We start from the raw sequence: 18880 nt of genomic DNA, 5'->3' as shown, positions 1-18880 counted from the left end.
TAACTCTAAGCACTGCAAACACACTTAATCATGACAGGCTCATGACAGACATTCCCTCTGCATGCTAAGTTCAAGTGTCAGATCAAAAGTCTCAAGCCTTAGGCTTTGAACCAAGACAGGCTGCTCTTGGGGTGGAGCTGAGGGGCCACTTGAGGAGAGGGTCATAGGAAGAAGTTGCAGCTCTCACCAGGGTCAAGATGTGGCTGTAGGGTTTGAGATTGGTGAGGAAAACGCACAGGATCAGGCAAACAATGAAAAAAAAGTTTGGGATGTCAGTCCAGGTCCTTATTAGGCTCTCAGACTGGTGCATCAGTGTCAGCTGGCTGAATGTTTGTTCATTTGCCCCATTTATTCTAAATTTTGGGCTTTTGACCCCCTTTTAATCCTTATCAGCTGCCACCAGGTCTCTTAGTTACATCATTTACCCTGAGGTGAAAACATCAAGTCTGGTGGTCCCCACCCTGATCTTTTTGCCTTTGAGAAAGGACAGCCTGCCTGAAGCTTCAATCTGAGTTTATCAGGGTGGGGAGAAGTGATTTATTTGTGCCTGAGGGCCATACTGTAGGGCTCCCTTAGGAGTGCCTGGTGAGACTGCAGGTTTCAAACCCGTTTATAAATGGAGTTGCTTAGACTCATGCCTAAGGCTATCCTTACACTGAGTTGCTTAGTGAGGATGGCTTTGAACTGGGATCCTCCAGCCTCTGTTCCGAAGCCGCTGGGATTACAGGCATGCGCCACACCTGATTTTCTGATACACCCATGCATCCACGTGCTTCTAATTCAGTAAATTCACAGGTGGATAATCTTATTAGCACATTTAATTTATAAGTTTGTGCCTTTCAGTTGTGCTTGGCTCACAGTGATGGGTGGTGGTTTACTCAAATGAGGCGCAGTTACTCCACCTCGCAACAGGCCCACTTCATGCTTTGACCCTCACTGCTCTGCCACTGAAGCTTATTTTGAAACTGATATTTTCCCCTTTCTTTTTTCTCTGTAATCATGGGGTACACAAGATTAACCTTCTTCCCACCGAGGCCAAGTTATCTGTACTTAAGCTCACAGACCACAGGAATGAAGGCGTCTGACTTGGGAGTTGGCAACCACAGACCTAAGAAATGGCTCTCAAGGCTACAAAAGAATTATGATTTCTGACAGGGCACAGCTAGAGTATAGCCTTTGAATCACCTCTTTTAAGAACCCTCTGTTCCCCTGACAGAACCTCAGCCTCTGGGACAGGAGTCCCTTTATCTCCTTTGCTAGCAAAGCCATAAAATTTCTTTCTCCTTTTTCTCAAAATTATCTTTCTTATTGGATCAGCATAGGGGATAAGGGCCATTTTTGGTATCAACCTCAGCAATTAAACTCAAAATGGAGTAACTCATGGCCAATTACCACTTTATAAAATGGAGTAACTCAGAGTGTAACAGGGGTCCAGTTTGTGCTTTGAATATATAGTCCTTGCTGCTTTGCCATTGCAACTTATTTTTATTTATTTATTTATTTATTTATTTTTAAAGAGAGAGTGAGAGAGAAGAGAGAGAGAGAGAATTTTTAATATTTATTTTTTAATTCTCGGCGGACACAACATCTTTGTTGGTATGTGGTGCTGAGGCTCGAACCCGGGCCGCACGCATGCCAAGCGATCGCGCTACCGCTTGAGCCACATCCCCAGCCCACTTTTAAACATATATATTTTTAGTTGTAGATGGGCACATTACTTTTATTCTTACGTGGAACTGAGCATCAAACCCAGTGCCTCACACTTGCTAGGCAAACACTACACTACTGAGCTATAACCTCAGCCCCTTATTTTTGTTTTCATATTGAGGTTTGCACCCAGGGGTGCTTAACCACTAAGTCACATCCCCAACCCTTTTTATGTTTTGAGACAGAGTCTGGATAAGCTGTTTAAGGCCTTGATAAATTGCTGAAGCTGGTTTTAAGATCCTTCTGTCTCAGGCTCCTGAGTCAGTGGGATTACAGGTGTGTTCCACAAAGCCCAGCCCTGCAATTTAGTTTTAAAATTGATGTTTCTTTTCCTTCTTTCCCTCCACCCTCCTAATCTCTCCCTCTCTCGCTTTCTGGCTTTGGATAACCTTTCTTCCCCATCTTACACAGATTTATCTGTCCTTAAGCACACACTCACCACCCACCCACAACAAAGTATTCAGATTTGGGAATGGCACCAGAAGATCTAAGAAATGACTCTCTCAGATTAATACTCAATTACAACTCCAGACAGAGAATACGGGGAATGTAGCCTTTGAATCATCTCTTTAAAAGCCACCGGTTCTTGATGATGGGCTTAATCACAGGTTCTGGGACAGGAGTTCCTTGTGTTTCTCCTTTGCTAGCAAAGCACTAAAATTTTTTCCTTTTTTCCAAGCAGTGTTCTCCTTATTGGATTAGCATGAGGGACCAAGACAGAGTTTTTGGTAATAGGGCCGGCCCCTGAGCAGTGTAATCTCGGTCCCTGGGATTACACGTGTGCTGTGGCACACTATTCCATTCTTTTTTTAATTGGTAGGTTCGGGGTTCTTCGGGGAAGCCTTTTTTCAAGTACTCCACCCACTACCCTTCAACAAACAGGGAAGGATATCTTTGAATTTCTAAGGCTCGACCCTCACCCAACTCCAAGGGCAGGAACCACTTTTTTCATCACACCTAAAGAATCCAGTTCAAGGTTACCCAGCTGGAGAGCAGTTGACTCAGAAATTCGAGCTTAGACCCCTCCCTCTTAGAGCTCCCATTCAAATGTAAATTAACAGCTCCATTCGCAGCAGGAAAACATTTAGATAAAGGTTACTTTTTATGCCTCCTGGCAGAAACGGCTGAAAGTAAATGATTTCGTGCCCGGGAGCCAGGGAGGAGGGAGCCAGGCGTGGTCGCGCCGCCCGAAATCCCTACACTCGGCCGTGGCAGAAGGTTCGCCAATTTCGACCCCCAGGCTCAGCAAAGGAGCAAGACGCTGTCTTAAACAAAAACAAAATGTAGTTGAGTGGTAACGAGCTCGTGGATTTGATCCCCAATAACAACAAAAGGTCAAGAAACGGGAGCCCACTGCAAGACCCTGCGCGCGCCCCACACCATCTGCAGCGGCCCTAGCCACGCACCTGCAAGACTACATATTCCAGCGCGCCCCGCACCGAGGGGCAGCACGCAGTGCACGCCGGGACTTGTAGTCCCGTTCTAGCTCAGGAAAAGCCAAGAACGCCCCGTGACGTCAGCAGGGCTCGGGAAAGGAGTCGGAACCAGCTCAGGCTCAAGTTAAGTCTTCCTCAAGAGAGGTGACCCTGGTTTCTGTGGTGACCCGGTTTCTGCTGTAGACAGGGCCCACCCCGCAATACAGGAGGACCTATGGTGTGCGTTGAGTAGCCTCGCGCGTGATTCCACTGTTAAAGGGGAAGTACCGGAGGCAAGGACACTCAGCCTTCTGCCCCACGGTCGCGGGCTTGTTAGAACAGTGGTACGCAGGACGCTACCCTGGGGGTTGAGACGTTGCTTCCCCCGCTGCGGCGGTGAAGACGTGGCAACACTGCCTTGGCCAGCCTCTCCCCCTTCCGCCGCTCGTCCGGTTAGAGGCGCGGGTGGCGCAGGGGCTGCTGGGAACGCGCATGCGCCCACCGCTGCGGGGAATACACCTTCAACGTCCGTGGGCGCGGGTGGTGTCGGGTGGCGGCGGCGGCGCTTTGCGGCCAGTCGTGCGGGTTGGGCGCGGGCGGGCGCGGCAACAGTGGCGCGCACAGGTGATTGACTGGCCATCTGGCTGAGAGAGCACTTGGTCCTCTTCGCTGGCAGGTGGCGGAGCCCGTTCGGGCGGCAGCGGAAGCGGAGGCGGCCCGGCTTGAGGGGCGCTCGTTGTGCCAGGGCCATGGCCCCGCGGCTGCAGCTGGAGAAGGCGGCCTGGCGCTGGGCGGAGACGGTGCGGCCCGAGGAGGTGTCGCAGGAGCACATCGAGACCGCCTACCGAATCTGGCTGGAGCCCTGCATCCGCGGCGTGTGCAGGTGAGGCCCGCGCACCGGGCTTCGCGGGACCCTGGCGCTGGACCTTGGGAAGCTGGGGCGGGTTGGGGGAAGGAAGAAGGCGGCCCTTTGCGTGCATTTGGGAAGCGCAGGGAAGAGCCAGGTGGAGGTTCCCCTTTCTGCGCTCTGCGCGACCTGGGAAATGCAACCCTCCCGGGCTCTGCGCGGAGGTGATGCTCTTGAAAGCCCTTTAGGAAAAGTGCTGGGTTCTTATCCAGAAGATGGCGGTGAGGTGGTTGAAGGTAGGGACCGAGAGCCAAGCGAACATTGATGGTTTGTCTGTCTTGGTCACAGCTAGGCGTTTTCACTTGTTAAAAGGAACTTGCTGGAAGTGAGCTTCATCTTGGTAGCCGTGACGCCAAAGGCCGTATCATCTTAATATTGTGTTTGGAGAGAGCAGCTTTAGGGAAACCTTGGGTTAACTTACGTCATCTGTACCCTCCATCCCCACTTGACCTTCCCTCACTCTTTGAGATCTAGTATTTTAGTTTTCTCAGTTTTTTTGGGGGGGGGGGCGGGGGTCGTCCTGATTGCATACGACTGCGCATTTGAGCTATGCAAATGTTGTTGTTCTCTTTTGCTTTCCCTTAGACTTTGCGTTTTCTTAACACTATCTTTTAGATTGAATCGTTAGGCATTGTGGCCGTCTTTTGGCTTTTTTTTTTTCCCCCTTCTAACTGTATTTCTAGTTTTCTTTCCGGAATGTTGAGTTGACTTGGCCAAGCTGGGCATACTCAAGTGAGTAGCCTTCTTTCAGCAGGCATTTAGTAAATGCTTTCTGGAGCTTTTTTTTTTTTTAATGTATATATTCTTAAGTTTTAGGTGGACACAATATCTTTATTTTACGTTTATGTGGTGCTGAGGATCGAACCCAGTGCCTTGTGCATGCTAGGCAAGCGTTCTACCACTGAGCCACAACTCCAGCCCCGCTTCCTGGAGTTTTTACATTCTGCTGTGGGATCCAGAAGGAATGGAAGTTATGGTCTCTGGCTTTGGAGTTACCTCCAAAAAAGTGGAACAAGTTAGGAAGCTTCCAGAAGTATAGCAAGCCAATCATTCCAATTTCAGGGCATCTGGGGCACAAGGAGGGTAAATCTGACTCCCAGGTGTAAGTTAGTGAAATGATTGACATCTGCCCTGTAAATTTATTTATTTTGGTAGTGGGGATTGAACCCAGGTGCATTTTACCACTGAGCCACATCCACAGTCCTTATCTGGTTTATAACATTATTGGCTTTTGTGTGTGTGTGCGCATGTGTGCTGGGGATTGAATCCAAGGCTGTGTGCATTCAAGGCAAGCACTCTTACCAACTGAGCTATATCCCAGACCACATTATTGGCTTAAAAAAAACAAACCTGTACCCATTAGATTAGCACTATGTCCTGCCTTGTCCCCCTCGCTTGCCTTCCCTGCGAGCAATCACTGGTCTACTTTTTGTCTCAGCCTATTCTATACATTTCATATAAATGGAATCATACAATATGTGGCCTTTTGTATCTGGCCTTCACTAAGCTTATTTTTTCAAAGTTCCTCTGTTAAGGCATGTATCATTATTTTATTCCTTATGGCTGAATAATCTTGTGTGGATGCACCACATATTATTTTTTCAGTGCTAGGGATTGAACCTCACTGCTAACATCCTCAGCTTTTTCATTTTTTCTTTTGAGACACAGGGTCTTGCTAAAGCTGCTCAGGCTGGCCTTGAACTTGTGATCTTCCTGAGTCACTGGCATGCACCACTGCCCCTGACTATCCATTCTAAAGTGGATGGATATTTTCTGTTTTTTAGGATACATACCTAGGATTGCATCTACTGGGTCATATAGTAATTCTATGTTTATCTTAAAGTGGAACTGCCAAGTTCTTCCAAAACAGCTGCAGTATTTTATATTCCCACTAGTATCCTATGAGGATTTCAGTATGTTCATCCTCACCAACCCTTGTTTCCTGTTTTTTTTTCTTTGTTGTTGTTGTTTTTGTTTTTTAATCAGACCACCTTAGTGGATGTGCAGTGATACCTTTCCAGAATCTTGCACATGCTAGGCATGTGCTCTAACACTGAGCTACACACCCTCTATCCCTTTTTGTGGTTTTGATTTGCATTTCCTTTTGTTGTCTGAGAATGCATTGCCTATGTGTATCTGTAACAGAGGTTCACTTAATGTTTTGACTATACCTTGTTGCTTTGAAACTTACTTGTTTTTTTCTTTTTCCCAGCCTTCTCCTCCCTCATCTTCTTTTCCCCATCTCTCCTCCCTAATCTCATTTTCTCTAAATCATCTCTTTAAAAGTCCCCTTTTCTTGGAGCTGGGGTTGTGGCTCAGTGGTAGAGTGCTTGCTTAGCATGTGTGAAGCACTGGATTCGATTCTCAGCACTGCATATAAATTAAAGAACAAAATAAAAGCCCACCGATGTCTAAAAAATTTTAAAAAATGAAAGTTCCCTTTCATTGCTGATGGACAGAATCACAGCCTTTGGAACAGGAGTCCCCTGTGTTTCCTCCTTTGATAGTAAAGCAATGAACCATCTTTTTCCTTTTTCTCAAAACCCTGTCCTCGCTATTGGATAGACATCTGGACAAGGACTGAGCTTTCGTCAACATCTCTATAGCAGTTTACATGTTTATTAGTTGATGGACAACTGAATTATTTGTTGGCTATTATGAGTAATACTTTTGTGAACATTTGGTATGAATTTTCCTATGGATGTTTGTTTTCATCCTTCCCGGGAATAGATAGATGTAGGAGTGGACTTGCTGGGTCATATGGTAACTAACATTTTGAGGAATTGTCAAGTTGTTCCGGGGGCTCACAGCAATGTGTGAAGGTGCCTGCCTTTCCTCACCTTGCACTTGTCTGGCTCTCCTGGTTTTGATTTGCATTTCTTTGATGAATAATAATATTGAACATGTTTTAATGTATTTATTGGCCATTTATATATCTTCTTTAGAGAAATGTCTATCCTATTCCAGCTCTGTTCCTTTTTTGTTTGTGCTGCTAATGCCCTAACTCAAAGCTTTGGTAATGCTAGGCAGATGCTCTGTCACTGAATCCCTTTCCTAACCTACTTGTCTCATTTCCTCATTGGCACACCTCGCTTTTCCTCCTTAAGCCAAATGAACTCTTAAAAATCACCAGTTTTGTATAATTGGTTTGCTAGGTGTCACGCTCCATGAGCCAGTGCCCTTGTCTGTCCTTGCATGTCATCCCTGCATGTCTTTTCTGTTGTCCAGGGCATGTGTGCCTGGGAGGACTTCATCCCTAACCAACTGTTGCATGAAAGCAAAATCCCCTGCTTAAGCCCAGGCATTTTCTTCTCTCTTTTTTTTGGTATCTGTTAAATTCAAAATTTGGGTCGGGGGGAGAGTGCTAGGCAAGTCTCTATCACTGAGCCACATCCTCAGCTCTGCCTTATTATTATTATTTTTTTCAAAAAATAGACTTCCTGGGCTGGGGATATGGCTCAAGAGGTATCTCGCTTGCCTGGCATGGTTTGATCCTCAGCACCACATACCAACAAAGATGTTGTGTCCACTGAAAACTAAAAAATAAACATTTTAAAAAAAATTTCCTCTCTCTCTCAAAAAAAAAAAATCTGGTACTGGAAGACTTCCAGCTTTGCGCTGGCTCCCCCCCTCTCTAAAAAAAAATAGACTTCATTATATCATTTAAGTATGTAGCATGCTGTTATGGGAGAGATGTAGATAGTAAATGTTGCCACAGTGGAGTGCATTAACATCCAGCATTTCAGTTATTTTGTGTGTGTGTGTGTCGGGGGGCAAAAGTAAGTGACATCAAGTTTTGTAGATCTTAATTGACTTTGTAATTTTAGAATCAGTAGTCTGGACCAAAAATGATTTGGAATGCTCCCTGCTTTATCTTTTGTGGTATTGAACCTGGTGGAGTTCTGCCACTGAACTACATTCCCAGCCCTTTTTATTTTACGTTTTGAGACAGGTTCTTGGTGAGCTAAGGGACGCTTTTGCTAAGTTGCTGATTTTTTTTGGTACCAGGAATGGAACCAAGGGGTGTGAGCCACATCCCCAGCCCTTTTTATTTTTTATTTAGAGACAGGGTCTTGCTAAATTGCTTAGGGCCTCACTAGGTTGCCAAGGCTAGCTTTGAACTTGTGATCCTCCTGCTTCAGCCTCCCAAGCCACTGGGGTTACAGATGTGTGTCACTGTGCCTGGCTAGATGTGCTATAAATTATTTAACCAGTTTTCTATTGATGGACCTTTGGGTTTTCACATTAATATATATATATATATATATATATATATATATATATATATTGTAGGTGGACACAATACCTTTATTTTTATGTGGTGCTGAGCATCCAACCCAGTGCCAGATGTGTGCCAGGTGAGCGCTCTATCACTGAGCCCCAGCCCCAGGTTTCCAAGTTTTGATATTACAGACAGTGCTGTTGGGTGTTGAGTATCTTCCCATAGATTGTAGGATGATAAATTGGTGATGTAAAAAGGCATGGCTGCCTAAAATTTTGGCAACTGAGTTGCGTACAGTGTCCTCTTGTAATGTATCTACTTCTGAGGCTGAGAGGAGAATCACAAGTTCCAGGCCAGTCTCAGCAATTTAATGAAGTCCTAAGCAACTTAGTGAGACCCTGTCTCAAAAAAAAAAAAAGGTGGGGGTTGGGACTGTAGCCCAGTGGCAGAGCACTTGCCTAGCTTGTGTGAGTCACTGGGTTTGATGCTCAACACCATATGAAAAATAAATAAAGGCATGCTGTGTATCTACAACTATTATTATTTATTTTTATGTGGTGCTGAGGATCGAACCCAGGGCCTCACATGTTCTAGGCGAGCACTCCACCACTGAGCCACAACCCCAGCCCCTGCATCTACAACTGTTAAGAAAATAAAATAAAAGAAAAAAAATAAAATGGACTGTGGATCTAGCAGAGATAGAATGCTCCTGGGTTTGATCCCTAGTAGTGCAAAGAGAAAACAAAAAGATACACGATAAACATTCATCCCCTTTAACACTGCCATCTACAGTTGAGTGCCTCTATTACCTGGCCAGAGCATTACCAATTCTCACCACCAATCTGATTAGTGAAAGATAACATTTTTTTTTTTTTTGAAGGGAAGATACCAGGGATTGAGCTCAGGCACTCAACCACTGAGCCACATCCTCAGCCCTTTTTTTATATTTTATTTAGAGACAGGGTCTCATTGAGCTGCTTATTACCTTGCTTCTGCTGAGGCTGTCCTTGAACTTTCAATCCTCCTGCTTCAGCCTCCGGAGCTGCTAGGATTACAGTTGTATGCCACCCGCCTGGATTTAAGATAGCATATAAACTTCCATTTGTCTGTTTTGCTGGAGGCATTGAGCATCTCTTTTTGTATTTACTCTTTGTACTTCTGTGAATGGTGTGATGGTGTGTTCTAGATTGTGCGGTCATGCTTTTTTTTTTTTTGGTGGTACTCGGAGTTTAACCCAGGGGTGTCCTACCACTGAGCTACACCCCCAGTCTTTTACATTTTTATTTATTCTGAGACAGGGTCTTACTAAGTTGGCAAGACTGGCCGCTCACTTGCCAGCCTCCTGCCTCATCCTTTAGGTGCGCTCCTCCATGCCTGGGAGAGCTAGTAAGATAATTCTGGCAATAGATGCATAAGAATGTTTCTTTTGTGATAATTAAGTGTGATGTAATTTTTTATGTATAAGCTTGGTTGTGGTGGCACATAATCTGTGATCCCAGCAACTTGGAAGGCTGAGGTAGGAGGACTGCTAGTTTGAGGTCAGCTATTTCAGCAGCTTATCAAGACTCACAATTTAGTGAGAACTCTCTCAAAATAAAGAATAAAAAGGGCTGGCAATATAGGTGAAAGGTAGAATTTCCCTGGGTTCAATGCCTAGAACAGTAGGAAACAAACAATGGAACAATACCCCTTACTGGCTCTCCTATTGCTCCCTGCCATGTTCTTCCTCCTACTCCAAGGTAACTACCATCCTTATTTTGAACACCACAGATTTAGCCTGTGTTAAACTATGTGCAGCTGTGGTTCCTTCTGCTCAACACTGCAGGATCCATCCACACTGTGGGTAACAGTGTTTGTCTTAGTGCTGTGTGGTGTTCCATTGTGTGACTGCATCTTATCTTTCTCCTGGTGATAGTTATTTGCAGTTTTCCCAGGATTTGGAAATTGTGAATAAGGCTGCAATGAACATTCTTGTACATAACATACTTTTTGGTGCAATATGGGTATATGTGTGTACATATACACACACACACACACACACACATTATTAGGTACGGGGGATTGAATGCAAGGGTACTTAACCAGTGGGCAACACTCCCAGACTTTTGTATTTTTTATTTTAAGACAGGGTCTCCCTAAGTTGCTAGGGCCTTGCCTAATTGCTGAGGCAGACCTCAAACTTGTCATCCTTTTGCTTCAGCCTCCTGGGTTGCTGGGATTACAAGTGTATGGCCACTACACTTGGCAGTATATATACTTTCTTTTTTTTTTTGAAATAGCATCTGACTCTCTCACTAAGTTATCAAGCCTGGACTTGAACTTTCCATCCTCCTGCCTCAGCCTCTGAAGTATCTGAGATTACTGGGGGTGTGCCACTGTGCCTGGCTTATATATACATACAGATTTTGATAAACTGAATTGGTGCATCATAGCATTTATTTAGCCTTAGGAGATAATGTCATACTGTTGTCCAAAGTGGTTGTACCATATCGTACCACACATGTTCCTCTGCATGCTGTGGGCTGGTTGTGAAAAGCTTACACGGGAATAGTTTTTTCACACAGTTGGGGGTAAGACAGCTTTGTGACCTTAAAGATCCTGCTGTCTTGCTGGAAGGGGGAAGGGCAAGAGAGCATGTGCACCCGGAATCTCCTTATTTATAGGGAAACAACAAAAGGTTTTTGATAGAATGTTCTTCCCCAAATAAGGCAGGGGGTGACCTGGTCAAGCTCCCCTAGGTAATGCCCAGGTCCTGAGCCATGAGGAAGCAAAACTTCTTTGCCCAGTGAAGGTGGAGGCCACCTGCATTCCGCAGCCTACAGGGAGCTGCAATGCCAGACCTGTACTCTCAGCTCAAGGCTGAAAGAGTGCTTAACGAAGCTCATGGCAGCCCCCCACAATATCATGCTCTCATGAGCAGGAGAGAGTGCAGTTGCTGCATTTCTTCTAGCACTTGTTAGAGGTGTTGTGGTGTGGCCTGATTTTTTAATTAACACTCATAACAAGTATATGGTCTAAAAAGTACTGCCTATTGGGCTGGAGATGTGGCTCAAGCGGTAGCGCACTTGCCTGGCGTGTGCGGGGCGCTGGGTTCGATCCTCAGCAGCACATAAAAATAAAGATGTTCTGTCCACCGAAAACTAAAAAATAAAAATCAAAAATTCCTCTCTCTCCCCTCCCCTTTTAAAAAAAAAAAAGTACTGCCTACTGACTCATTTTGCCTGCCTTCTTGCTTATTTTATTTATTTATTTTTGCTGGGGACTGAGTGGGAAGAAATTGGGATCCTCCTGCTTGCTTCAGGCTCCCCAGTAGCTATAATTACAGGTGTGTGCCTCTGCCTGCCCTAAGGTCCTTTATTGTGGATACAGATGCTGTGGCAAATGTACACCTTGCAGGGACCTACTACTCTTGGCCTTTTTTTTTTTTTTTTGGGTAGTGGGGATTGAATCCATGGGTGCTCTAGCACTGAATTACACTCTCAGCTCTTTAGTTTTTGAGAGACCGGATCTTGCTAAATGACAGAGGCTGGCATGGAATTTGCAGTCCCTTAAGTCTCAGCCTCTCAAGTAGCCCAGATGCACCATAACTCCTGAATATTTTACCTTTCTTTTTCTTTGGATTGAACCCAGGTCCTTGTGCATGTGAGGCAAGCACTCTACCAACTGAGCTGTGTCCTCAGCCCTTTATCATCTTAGTTAGATCCCTAGTCCATCTGGAATGGATTTCTTTCTTTTTCTTTTTTTTTTTTTTTGGTGTGTGTGGTGATTATCAGGCACAGAACAGGCACAGAACCGAGGGTGCTTAAACCACTGAGTCACAAACACAGCCCTTTTTATTTTTTATTTTGAGACAGAGTCTTGCCAAGTTGCTAAGGTTGGCCTTGAACTGGAATGGATTTCTTGTCAATTGGATAGGGAGGGCATGGAAGAATTTAGAATTACTGTTCTCTATGATTGTATTAGTTAGCTTTTGAGTACTTCAGTGAAATGCCTGACACAGGCTACTTGTGAAGAAAAGAGGTTATTTAACTTACACAGTTGTGGAGGTTCAAGGGAAGTTGTATGGTGTGGTGAGTACCCTCTTGGGTACCTCAGATCACCTGGGATGGCAAGCAGTCACATTATCGAATGGGAAGCCAGAGAGAGTCTGGGTGGGGCCAGGTGCAGACAGTGGCAACAACTCTTTGGAGAATTGCCAAAGACCAGGCATTGTTTGTGAAACTGCCTTAATTCTTTCCCAAAGGCAGGGCTCCACCCTGGGGACCATGGGCTCAATCCATGGAACCTGGGGGACCCCAGCAGATGTCCACATCATAGCTGTGGTTTTAGCAAAGTAGAACAGTGCTACTTGAATGACTGCTGAGAGTAAATATGTCGGAGACTAGAAAAAGTGTGGTCTATAAGCAACCAAAGGGCAGTCAAATACAGGATCAAAAAGTGTGCGACTGTGTGTTCTGCAGACAGGTGTAGCCTGCGTGGGATGTAGTTGTGCTGACTAAAGGCCTGTGGGAGCCACCAGGAGGAGACAGTTGAGAGAACAGAAGGACAGGGTGATGGTTTGGAGGTCAGGCCTAAGAGCTCCTCGGATTTGCTTCTGGGAATGGTTCTTCAGGATAAAGGAGGCTTGGGCTGTGGTCAGCCATAGCCGGCACACCAGTAAGATTAAGAACTTTGTGGTGGGGCTGGGGTTGTGGCTCAGCGGTAGAGCGGTCGCCTAGCATGTGTGAGGTGCTGGGTTCGAGCCTCAGCACCATATAAAAATAAGTAAAATAAAGTTTTTTTTTTTTTTTTTAAAGAACTTTGTGGAACTCTAGCTGTCTGTAACAGATCTGGTTTCCTCCTCATGCTGTCAAGGACAGTGGGATTCTTCTGGTTCTTTTTCTTTCAGTACTGGGGATTGAACCCAGGGGCGCTCTACCGCTGAGCCACACCCCCAGCACTTTTTGTTTTTTATTTTGAGACAGGGTCTAGCTAAGTTTCTCAGTGTCCAGAGTGGCGCTTTAATAATTACTCGAAGGTGGATTGTCTTGGAATGCAAGTGTGTATTTGATCGCACCAATTTAAACACAAAGCTAACTCAGTTCACAGTAATCAAACAAAGCAAGCACACCACAATCCCAGGGCAACCACAAGTCCCAAGGTGCCTCGGATGCCTGGCGACTTCTTGGCTTGAGAGCAAACATTGTCTCTGTCCAGTGGTTTTCTCCAGCTGATGGATGGACGACAGGGAATGGTGGAGTCAATCCAGGGATGGATTGTAAAAAGCCTGGGAAACACCTCATCCTCTTTGGAGAACTGAGAAGTCCCACTGTGACGCAAAGAAAGAAAAAGGAAATTTTTTAGTTTATATTTAGTTAAATAAACCTGTTTAGATCGGGAAAGACTACTTGACTTGCCAATGAGTGCCCCGCCCAGAAACTTTTTCCTTTATTCCCAATTTGGAAGGTAGCTTTTTACAAAGGAGATTAATAGTCTTTTCAGATAGAGTCACTTTTCAGTGCCCTTGCTTGGCTAGGCCCCCTTTCCCGAAAAACCTACATTTTAGGCCAACTGGATTAATGTGGCAATTAAGGAGTCTTGGGGCATATTTATAACACATAAGCTGCAGGTGTTTTTGGGTTTTTTGGGGGGTGCGAGAGGAGGGGAGCGGTGTTCTGGGTATTGAACACAGAGCCTTGGGTATGCTAGGCAAGTGCCCTACTGAATACATTCCCAGCCAGTAAGCTGCAGTTTTTGATTCCTTAAGCTTTTGTTTTTGTTGTTACTACAAAAATTTTTTATTGAGGTATAATCACATACTACTTCACCTTCCACAAGTTTTTTTGTTGTTGTTGTTGTTCTATGGGATAGGGATTGAACCCAGCGCTTTGTGTATATTAGATAAGTGACCTACCACTGAGCTATCTATACCCCAGCCCTAACTTTTGAGATTTGGAAAAATAAAGGTATTTAATTTTTGGTTGGATGGTTGAATTCTTAAGTTTTAAAATATATGCTTAGGCTCAAAAAAGTTAACTTTTGCTGGCCTCAGTGTCATACCCTGTAAACCCAGCTACTTGGAGGCCCAGGCAGGAGTATTAAACATTTGAGGCCAGCCTAGGCATTAGTCATTTCATTTTAAAATAAAAAAGGAGTGAAATGTAGCTTAGTGGTAAAGTGTCCCAGGGTTCAATCCCCACTACTGCCCTTTTCTATTTTTTGTGGTACTGGGTCAATTCTTTTCCAAATGTATTTTGCCCTGGTAGATTGGGGATATAAATGCTAGATGACAGGTTTTTTTTTTTTATTTTTTTAAAGAGAGTGAGAGAGGAGAGGAGAGGGGAGAGAGAGAGAGAGAGAGAGAGAGAGAGAGAGAGAGAGAGAGAATTTTTAATATTTATTTTTCAGTTCTCGGTGGACGCAACATCTTTGCAGAGGGTACTTGGGATTGAACCCTGGGTGCTTAACTATAAGTTACATCCCAAGTGCCCCCATATTTAAACAAACAAAAAAATTGTAATTGTAGATGAACAGGATGCCTTTATTTTTATGTGGTGCTGAGGATGGAGCCCAGGGCCTCACACATGCCAGGCAAGTGCTCCACCACTGAGCCGCGACCCCAGCCCCAAGAGCGCTTCTTTCACTGGAAAGTTCTTCACATTTGTTCCTGCTTAGCTCACTCACCCCTGTGGGCAGCACTGTTCTGATTTCTGTCTACACAGATTAGTTCCACCTATTCTTGAACTTCATATTAATGGACTGTAAGAGTGGTTGTCCTTTTATATATCTGTTCTTTTGTTCAGAAAAATTTATATTATTTATAAGTATTAGTCTTTTACTTAATAGTGTTTGGTATGAATATATAATTTGTTCCACTGATGGACACTGGATCACTGGTTATAGGTTTTAATACATTTGGGGGGATCCTGGGGATTGAACAAAGGGCCTGGCATATGCTAGGCAAGTGCTCTACCACTGAGCTGCAGCCCCACCTTTGCAGTTTTTAACTGAGGTGTATAAAAGTTGCTGTAAATTTTTGTGTACAACTTGGATACTTGCATTCATTTTTTCTTGGTCCCTCATTCTTATGTACAGTTACATTGTATATATGTGTCAAAGTTTAATTAACCAATCTCCCATAAATGGAGCTGGGCTTGCTTTCATTCAGTCTTTGCTATTTGCAACAATGCTTCAAGCAGTGGCTTTGATTTAACTTATTTTGCATGTGTGCAGGTATGTGTGTAAAATAAAAACTCAGTGGAATTGCAGGATACGTGGGAAAATGCACTGCAAAAGTTGGTGAATGTCAGAAACTGTTCATCACAGATATCATTCCATTTTTTAGCTTCACTAGCATGTATGAGAAGCTACCTGTGACCCTATGGCCTTGTTAGAGGATATGTACTTTTGCCAAAGTGATAGGAAAGACCCAATATACTAGAATGGGCTAGGTTATGCTGTGGGTCCTGGTAACTCCTAGAGCTCAGTGTGGAAAGAAAGAGGTTATGTATGTTGCTCCCTGGAGTATTGGTGTAGGTAGGTGGGGAGGCTGGCTCCTCCTAGTCACTTGGATACCCAGAGCAGCAGCCGCTGCTTGAAACTTTGAGGATTTCAGGCCATTAGAGAAATGTGTGTCCTGGAAGTACATGCATGTTTTTTGTTCACAACTTGGTTGACCTAAGGTTATTTCATGGTCCTACTTCTTCAGAAGGTTTCCAGCAGGAGAAAGGCCCAGTAAATAGCACTGTTGATGATCATACAAAGCACCCGCATCTAGTTTTATTTTATGTTTTCTTTGTTATTTATTTATTTATTTTCTTTTTTTTAAGAGAGAGTGAGAGAGGAGAGAGAAAGAGAGAATTTTTTTTAATATTTATTTTTTAGTTCTCGGCGGACACAACATCTTTGGTATGTGGTGCTGAGGATCGAACCCGGCCCGCACGCATGCCAGGCGAGCACGCTACCGCTTGAGCCACATCCCCAGCCCCTGTTATTTATTATTATTATTATTATTTTTTTCTTTGTGGTCCTGGGATTGAACCCAGGAATGCTTTACCACTGAGCTACATCCCTAGCCCTTTTTATTTTTTATTTCAAGACAAAATTTCACTAAGTTGCCCAAGCTGGCCTTGACTTTGAGATTCCTGCTTCAGTCTCAAGTAGCTAGGATTATACGCCTGTACCATCATGCCCTGTTGTTTTAGTTTACTTTGTGCTGCCACAACAAAACACCTGAGACTGCTGGCATAGTGATCATTCTCACGGATCTGGAGGCTGGGAAGTTCATCAAGGCTCCGGCATCTGATGTGGGCTCCATTACTATGCCTTCACATGGCAGAGGGTGGGACGGCAAGGGACTCTGTCCTTACAGGCCAGAAGAATGAAAGAAGAAGCCACCTGGACTGGGAACATTAATTCTTTCACGTGGGCAGCACCCTGATGACCTGACCATCTTTGGTAGTCTCCACTTCCAGACACTCGCGCTGGGGATTAAGTTTCCAACACATGGATTTTTACATTGTTTTAATTTGGCAACTTTACCTTAAGATTCAGTATCTGATGGGGCTTACTCTTGCCTTGTACTCTTAGCAGTTTATTTTAACATTTGCATTAAGTCCACAATATATGTGTGCTTGGTTTGAACAATTTTTGTTATAATTGTGTAAGATTTATGACCCACGAGAATGCAGCATAATCCCAGGACATGTGGAGAAGCAGTGGGTGGTGTCTTTGGTGCTAGGGGTTGAACCCAGCGCTCACAAATTGTGGTAAGCACTTGCTCTTCCTCCGCTCTTTCATTTTTTTTTTCCTTTTTTGTTTTTAACAAGCAGTGGTGAGCAGCTGAGTTTGTTTTTTCCCTCTCAGTTTGAGTTCAACATGGTGCAAGGAGCAGGGCCCTCTGCAGGTGCTGGAGGAGGGTGTCTGGAAGCTTTTAAAACTCCACTTGACTATTGACCTGAATTCTTTTCTCCTGGAGGACTTTTTAAAAAATATTTATTTATTTTTTTTTTTAATCTTTTTTTTTATTTTTTATTTTTATTTTTTTAATTTTTTTTATTGGTTGTTCACAACATTACAAAGCTCTTGACATATCATATTTCATACATTAGATTGAAGTGGGTTATGAACTCCCAATTTTACCCCAAATGCAGATTGCAGAATCACGTCGGTTACACATCCACAATTTTACATAATGCCCAATTAGTAATTGTTGTATTCTGCTACCTTTCCTATCCCCTACTTTTTTTTTTTAAAGAGAGAATGAGAGAGAGAATTTTTAATATTTATTCTTTAGTTCTCGGCGGACACAACATCTTTGTTGGTATGTGGTGCTGAGGATTGAACCCGGGCCGCACACATGCCAGGCGAGCGCGCTACTGCTTGAGCCACATCCCCAGCCCTTAATATTTATTTTTTAGTTGTAGTTGGACACACTCTATCCATCTATTTATATTTATTTATTTATTTATTTATATGTGGTGCTTAGGATCGAAACCAGGGCCCACGGCCCAAGGCCTGCGCTCTACTGCTGAGCCACAAACCCAGCCCTCTCCTGGAGGACTTTTAACATTTTAGTAGTTAATTTGCTTTGGGGAGTTTTTCTTTTTTAACTTGCTCAGAGAAATTAAATTCAAATGAAAGTTCCTTATGTAATACGCAGAATTTCTAAAGTGATAAGTGTCTTTTTGTATGCCAATGAGGTTGCTCAGTGTTGGTGCTGTTGCATAGCCTCCAAATGGGGACTGGCTGGCTGGGGAGTGGAAGTTGGAACTTTCAGCCTCACCCCCTGGCCTCCAAGAAGGGCAGAGTAACAATTGAATTGATCACTGGTGGCTGGTGAGTTCTTCCATCCTGCCTACCTAGTGGAGACTCCATAGAAACACAGGGCAGGTTCACAGAGCTTCAGGGCTGGTGAATGCTGCCAGGTGCTGGGAACAAGGTGCACCCTAGTTCCACAGGGATAGATGTTCCCTTTATTATTATTTTTATATCTTTATTTTTATTTATTTTTATGTGGTGCTGAGGATCGAACCCAGGTCCTCACTCGTGCAAGGCAAGTGCTCGACTGCTGAGCCCAACCCCAGCCCACCTTCATTTTTAGTTTTTTGGTGCCGAGGTTTGAACCCAGGATTGCTTAACCAGTGAGCCATATCCCCAACCCTTTTTTATAGCATCTCACCCAGTTGCTTAGGGCCTTGCTAAGTTGCTGAGTCTGGCTTTGAACTCCCAATCCTCCTGCCTCAGGTTTCTAATCCAAGTTCCTTGTTATTGACCTTTACATACTTCATCACTGTACCTCTTCATTTGACTGATCATCTGTAGCCTTTACAGTGTCCCTTGTAATAAACCAGTAAGCATAATAAAAGTTTGCTCTGAGTTCTGTGAGCCTTTCTAACCATTAAACTAGAGGAAGAGGTTATGGGAACCTCTGATTTAAAGCCATTTAGGAGTGCTGTGGACCTTTGGTTGTCATCTGAGTGGGCAGTTTTGTGGCAGAGTGTCCTCACCCTAACTCTGGTTATAGTGTCAGAATTGACTCTTAGAACACTTTGCCACATCAGATTTGGTCAGTGTGGGAAAAGCCTGTGCATCTGGTATCAGAAGTTAGAGTGGAGAAAAGCACTCTTTCTCCAATGGTGTTAGTTATTA

At 44.2% G+C, this 18880-nt stretch overlaps 1 protein-coding gene across 2 annotated transcripts in view; it reads left to right on the top strand.

Moving 5' to 3' along the window:
- The first annotated feature begins 3347 nt into the window (after positions 1–3347).
- The window catches only part of Usp48 (ubiquitin specific peptidase 48), a 67763-nt gene continuing 52230 nt past the window's right edge, over positions 3348–18880 (top strand). For both annotated transcript variants that reach the window (XM_005317558.5, XM_021734122.3), the window contains exons 1-2: positions 3348–3362; positions 3799–4005. In XM_005317558.5, the coding sequence (XP_005317615.2) occupies positions 3358–3362; positions 3799–4005 (212 nt within the window). In that variant the 5' untranslated portion in view covers positions 3348–3357. The remainder of the gene's footprint in view (positions 3363–3798; positions 4006–18880) is intronic.

This window comes from Ictidomys tridecemlineatus, chromosome 11 (genome assembly GCF_052094955.1).
Source record: "Ictidomys tridecemlineatus isolate mIctTri1 chromosome 11, mIctTri1.hap1, whole genome shotgun sequence".
In the NCBI taxonomy this organism is placed as follows: domain Eukaryota; kingdom Metazoa; phylum Chordata; class Mammalia; order Rodentia; family Sciuridae; genus Ictidomys; species Ictidomys tridecemlineatus.
This window is presented reverse-complemented; position numbering and strand designations above follow the sequence as displayed.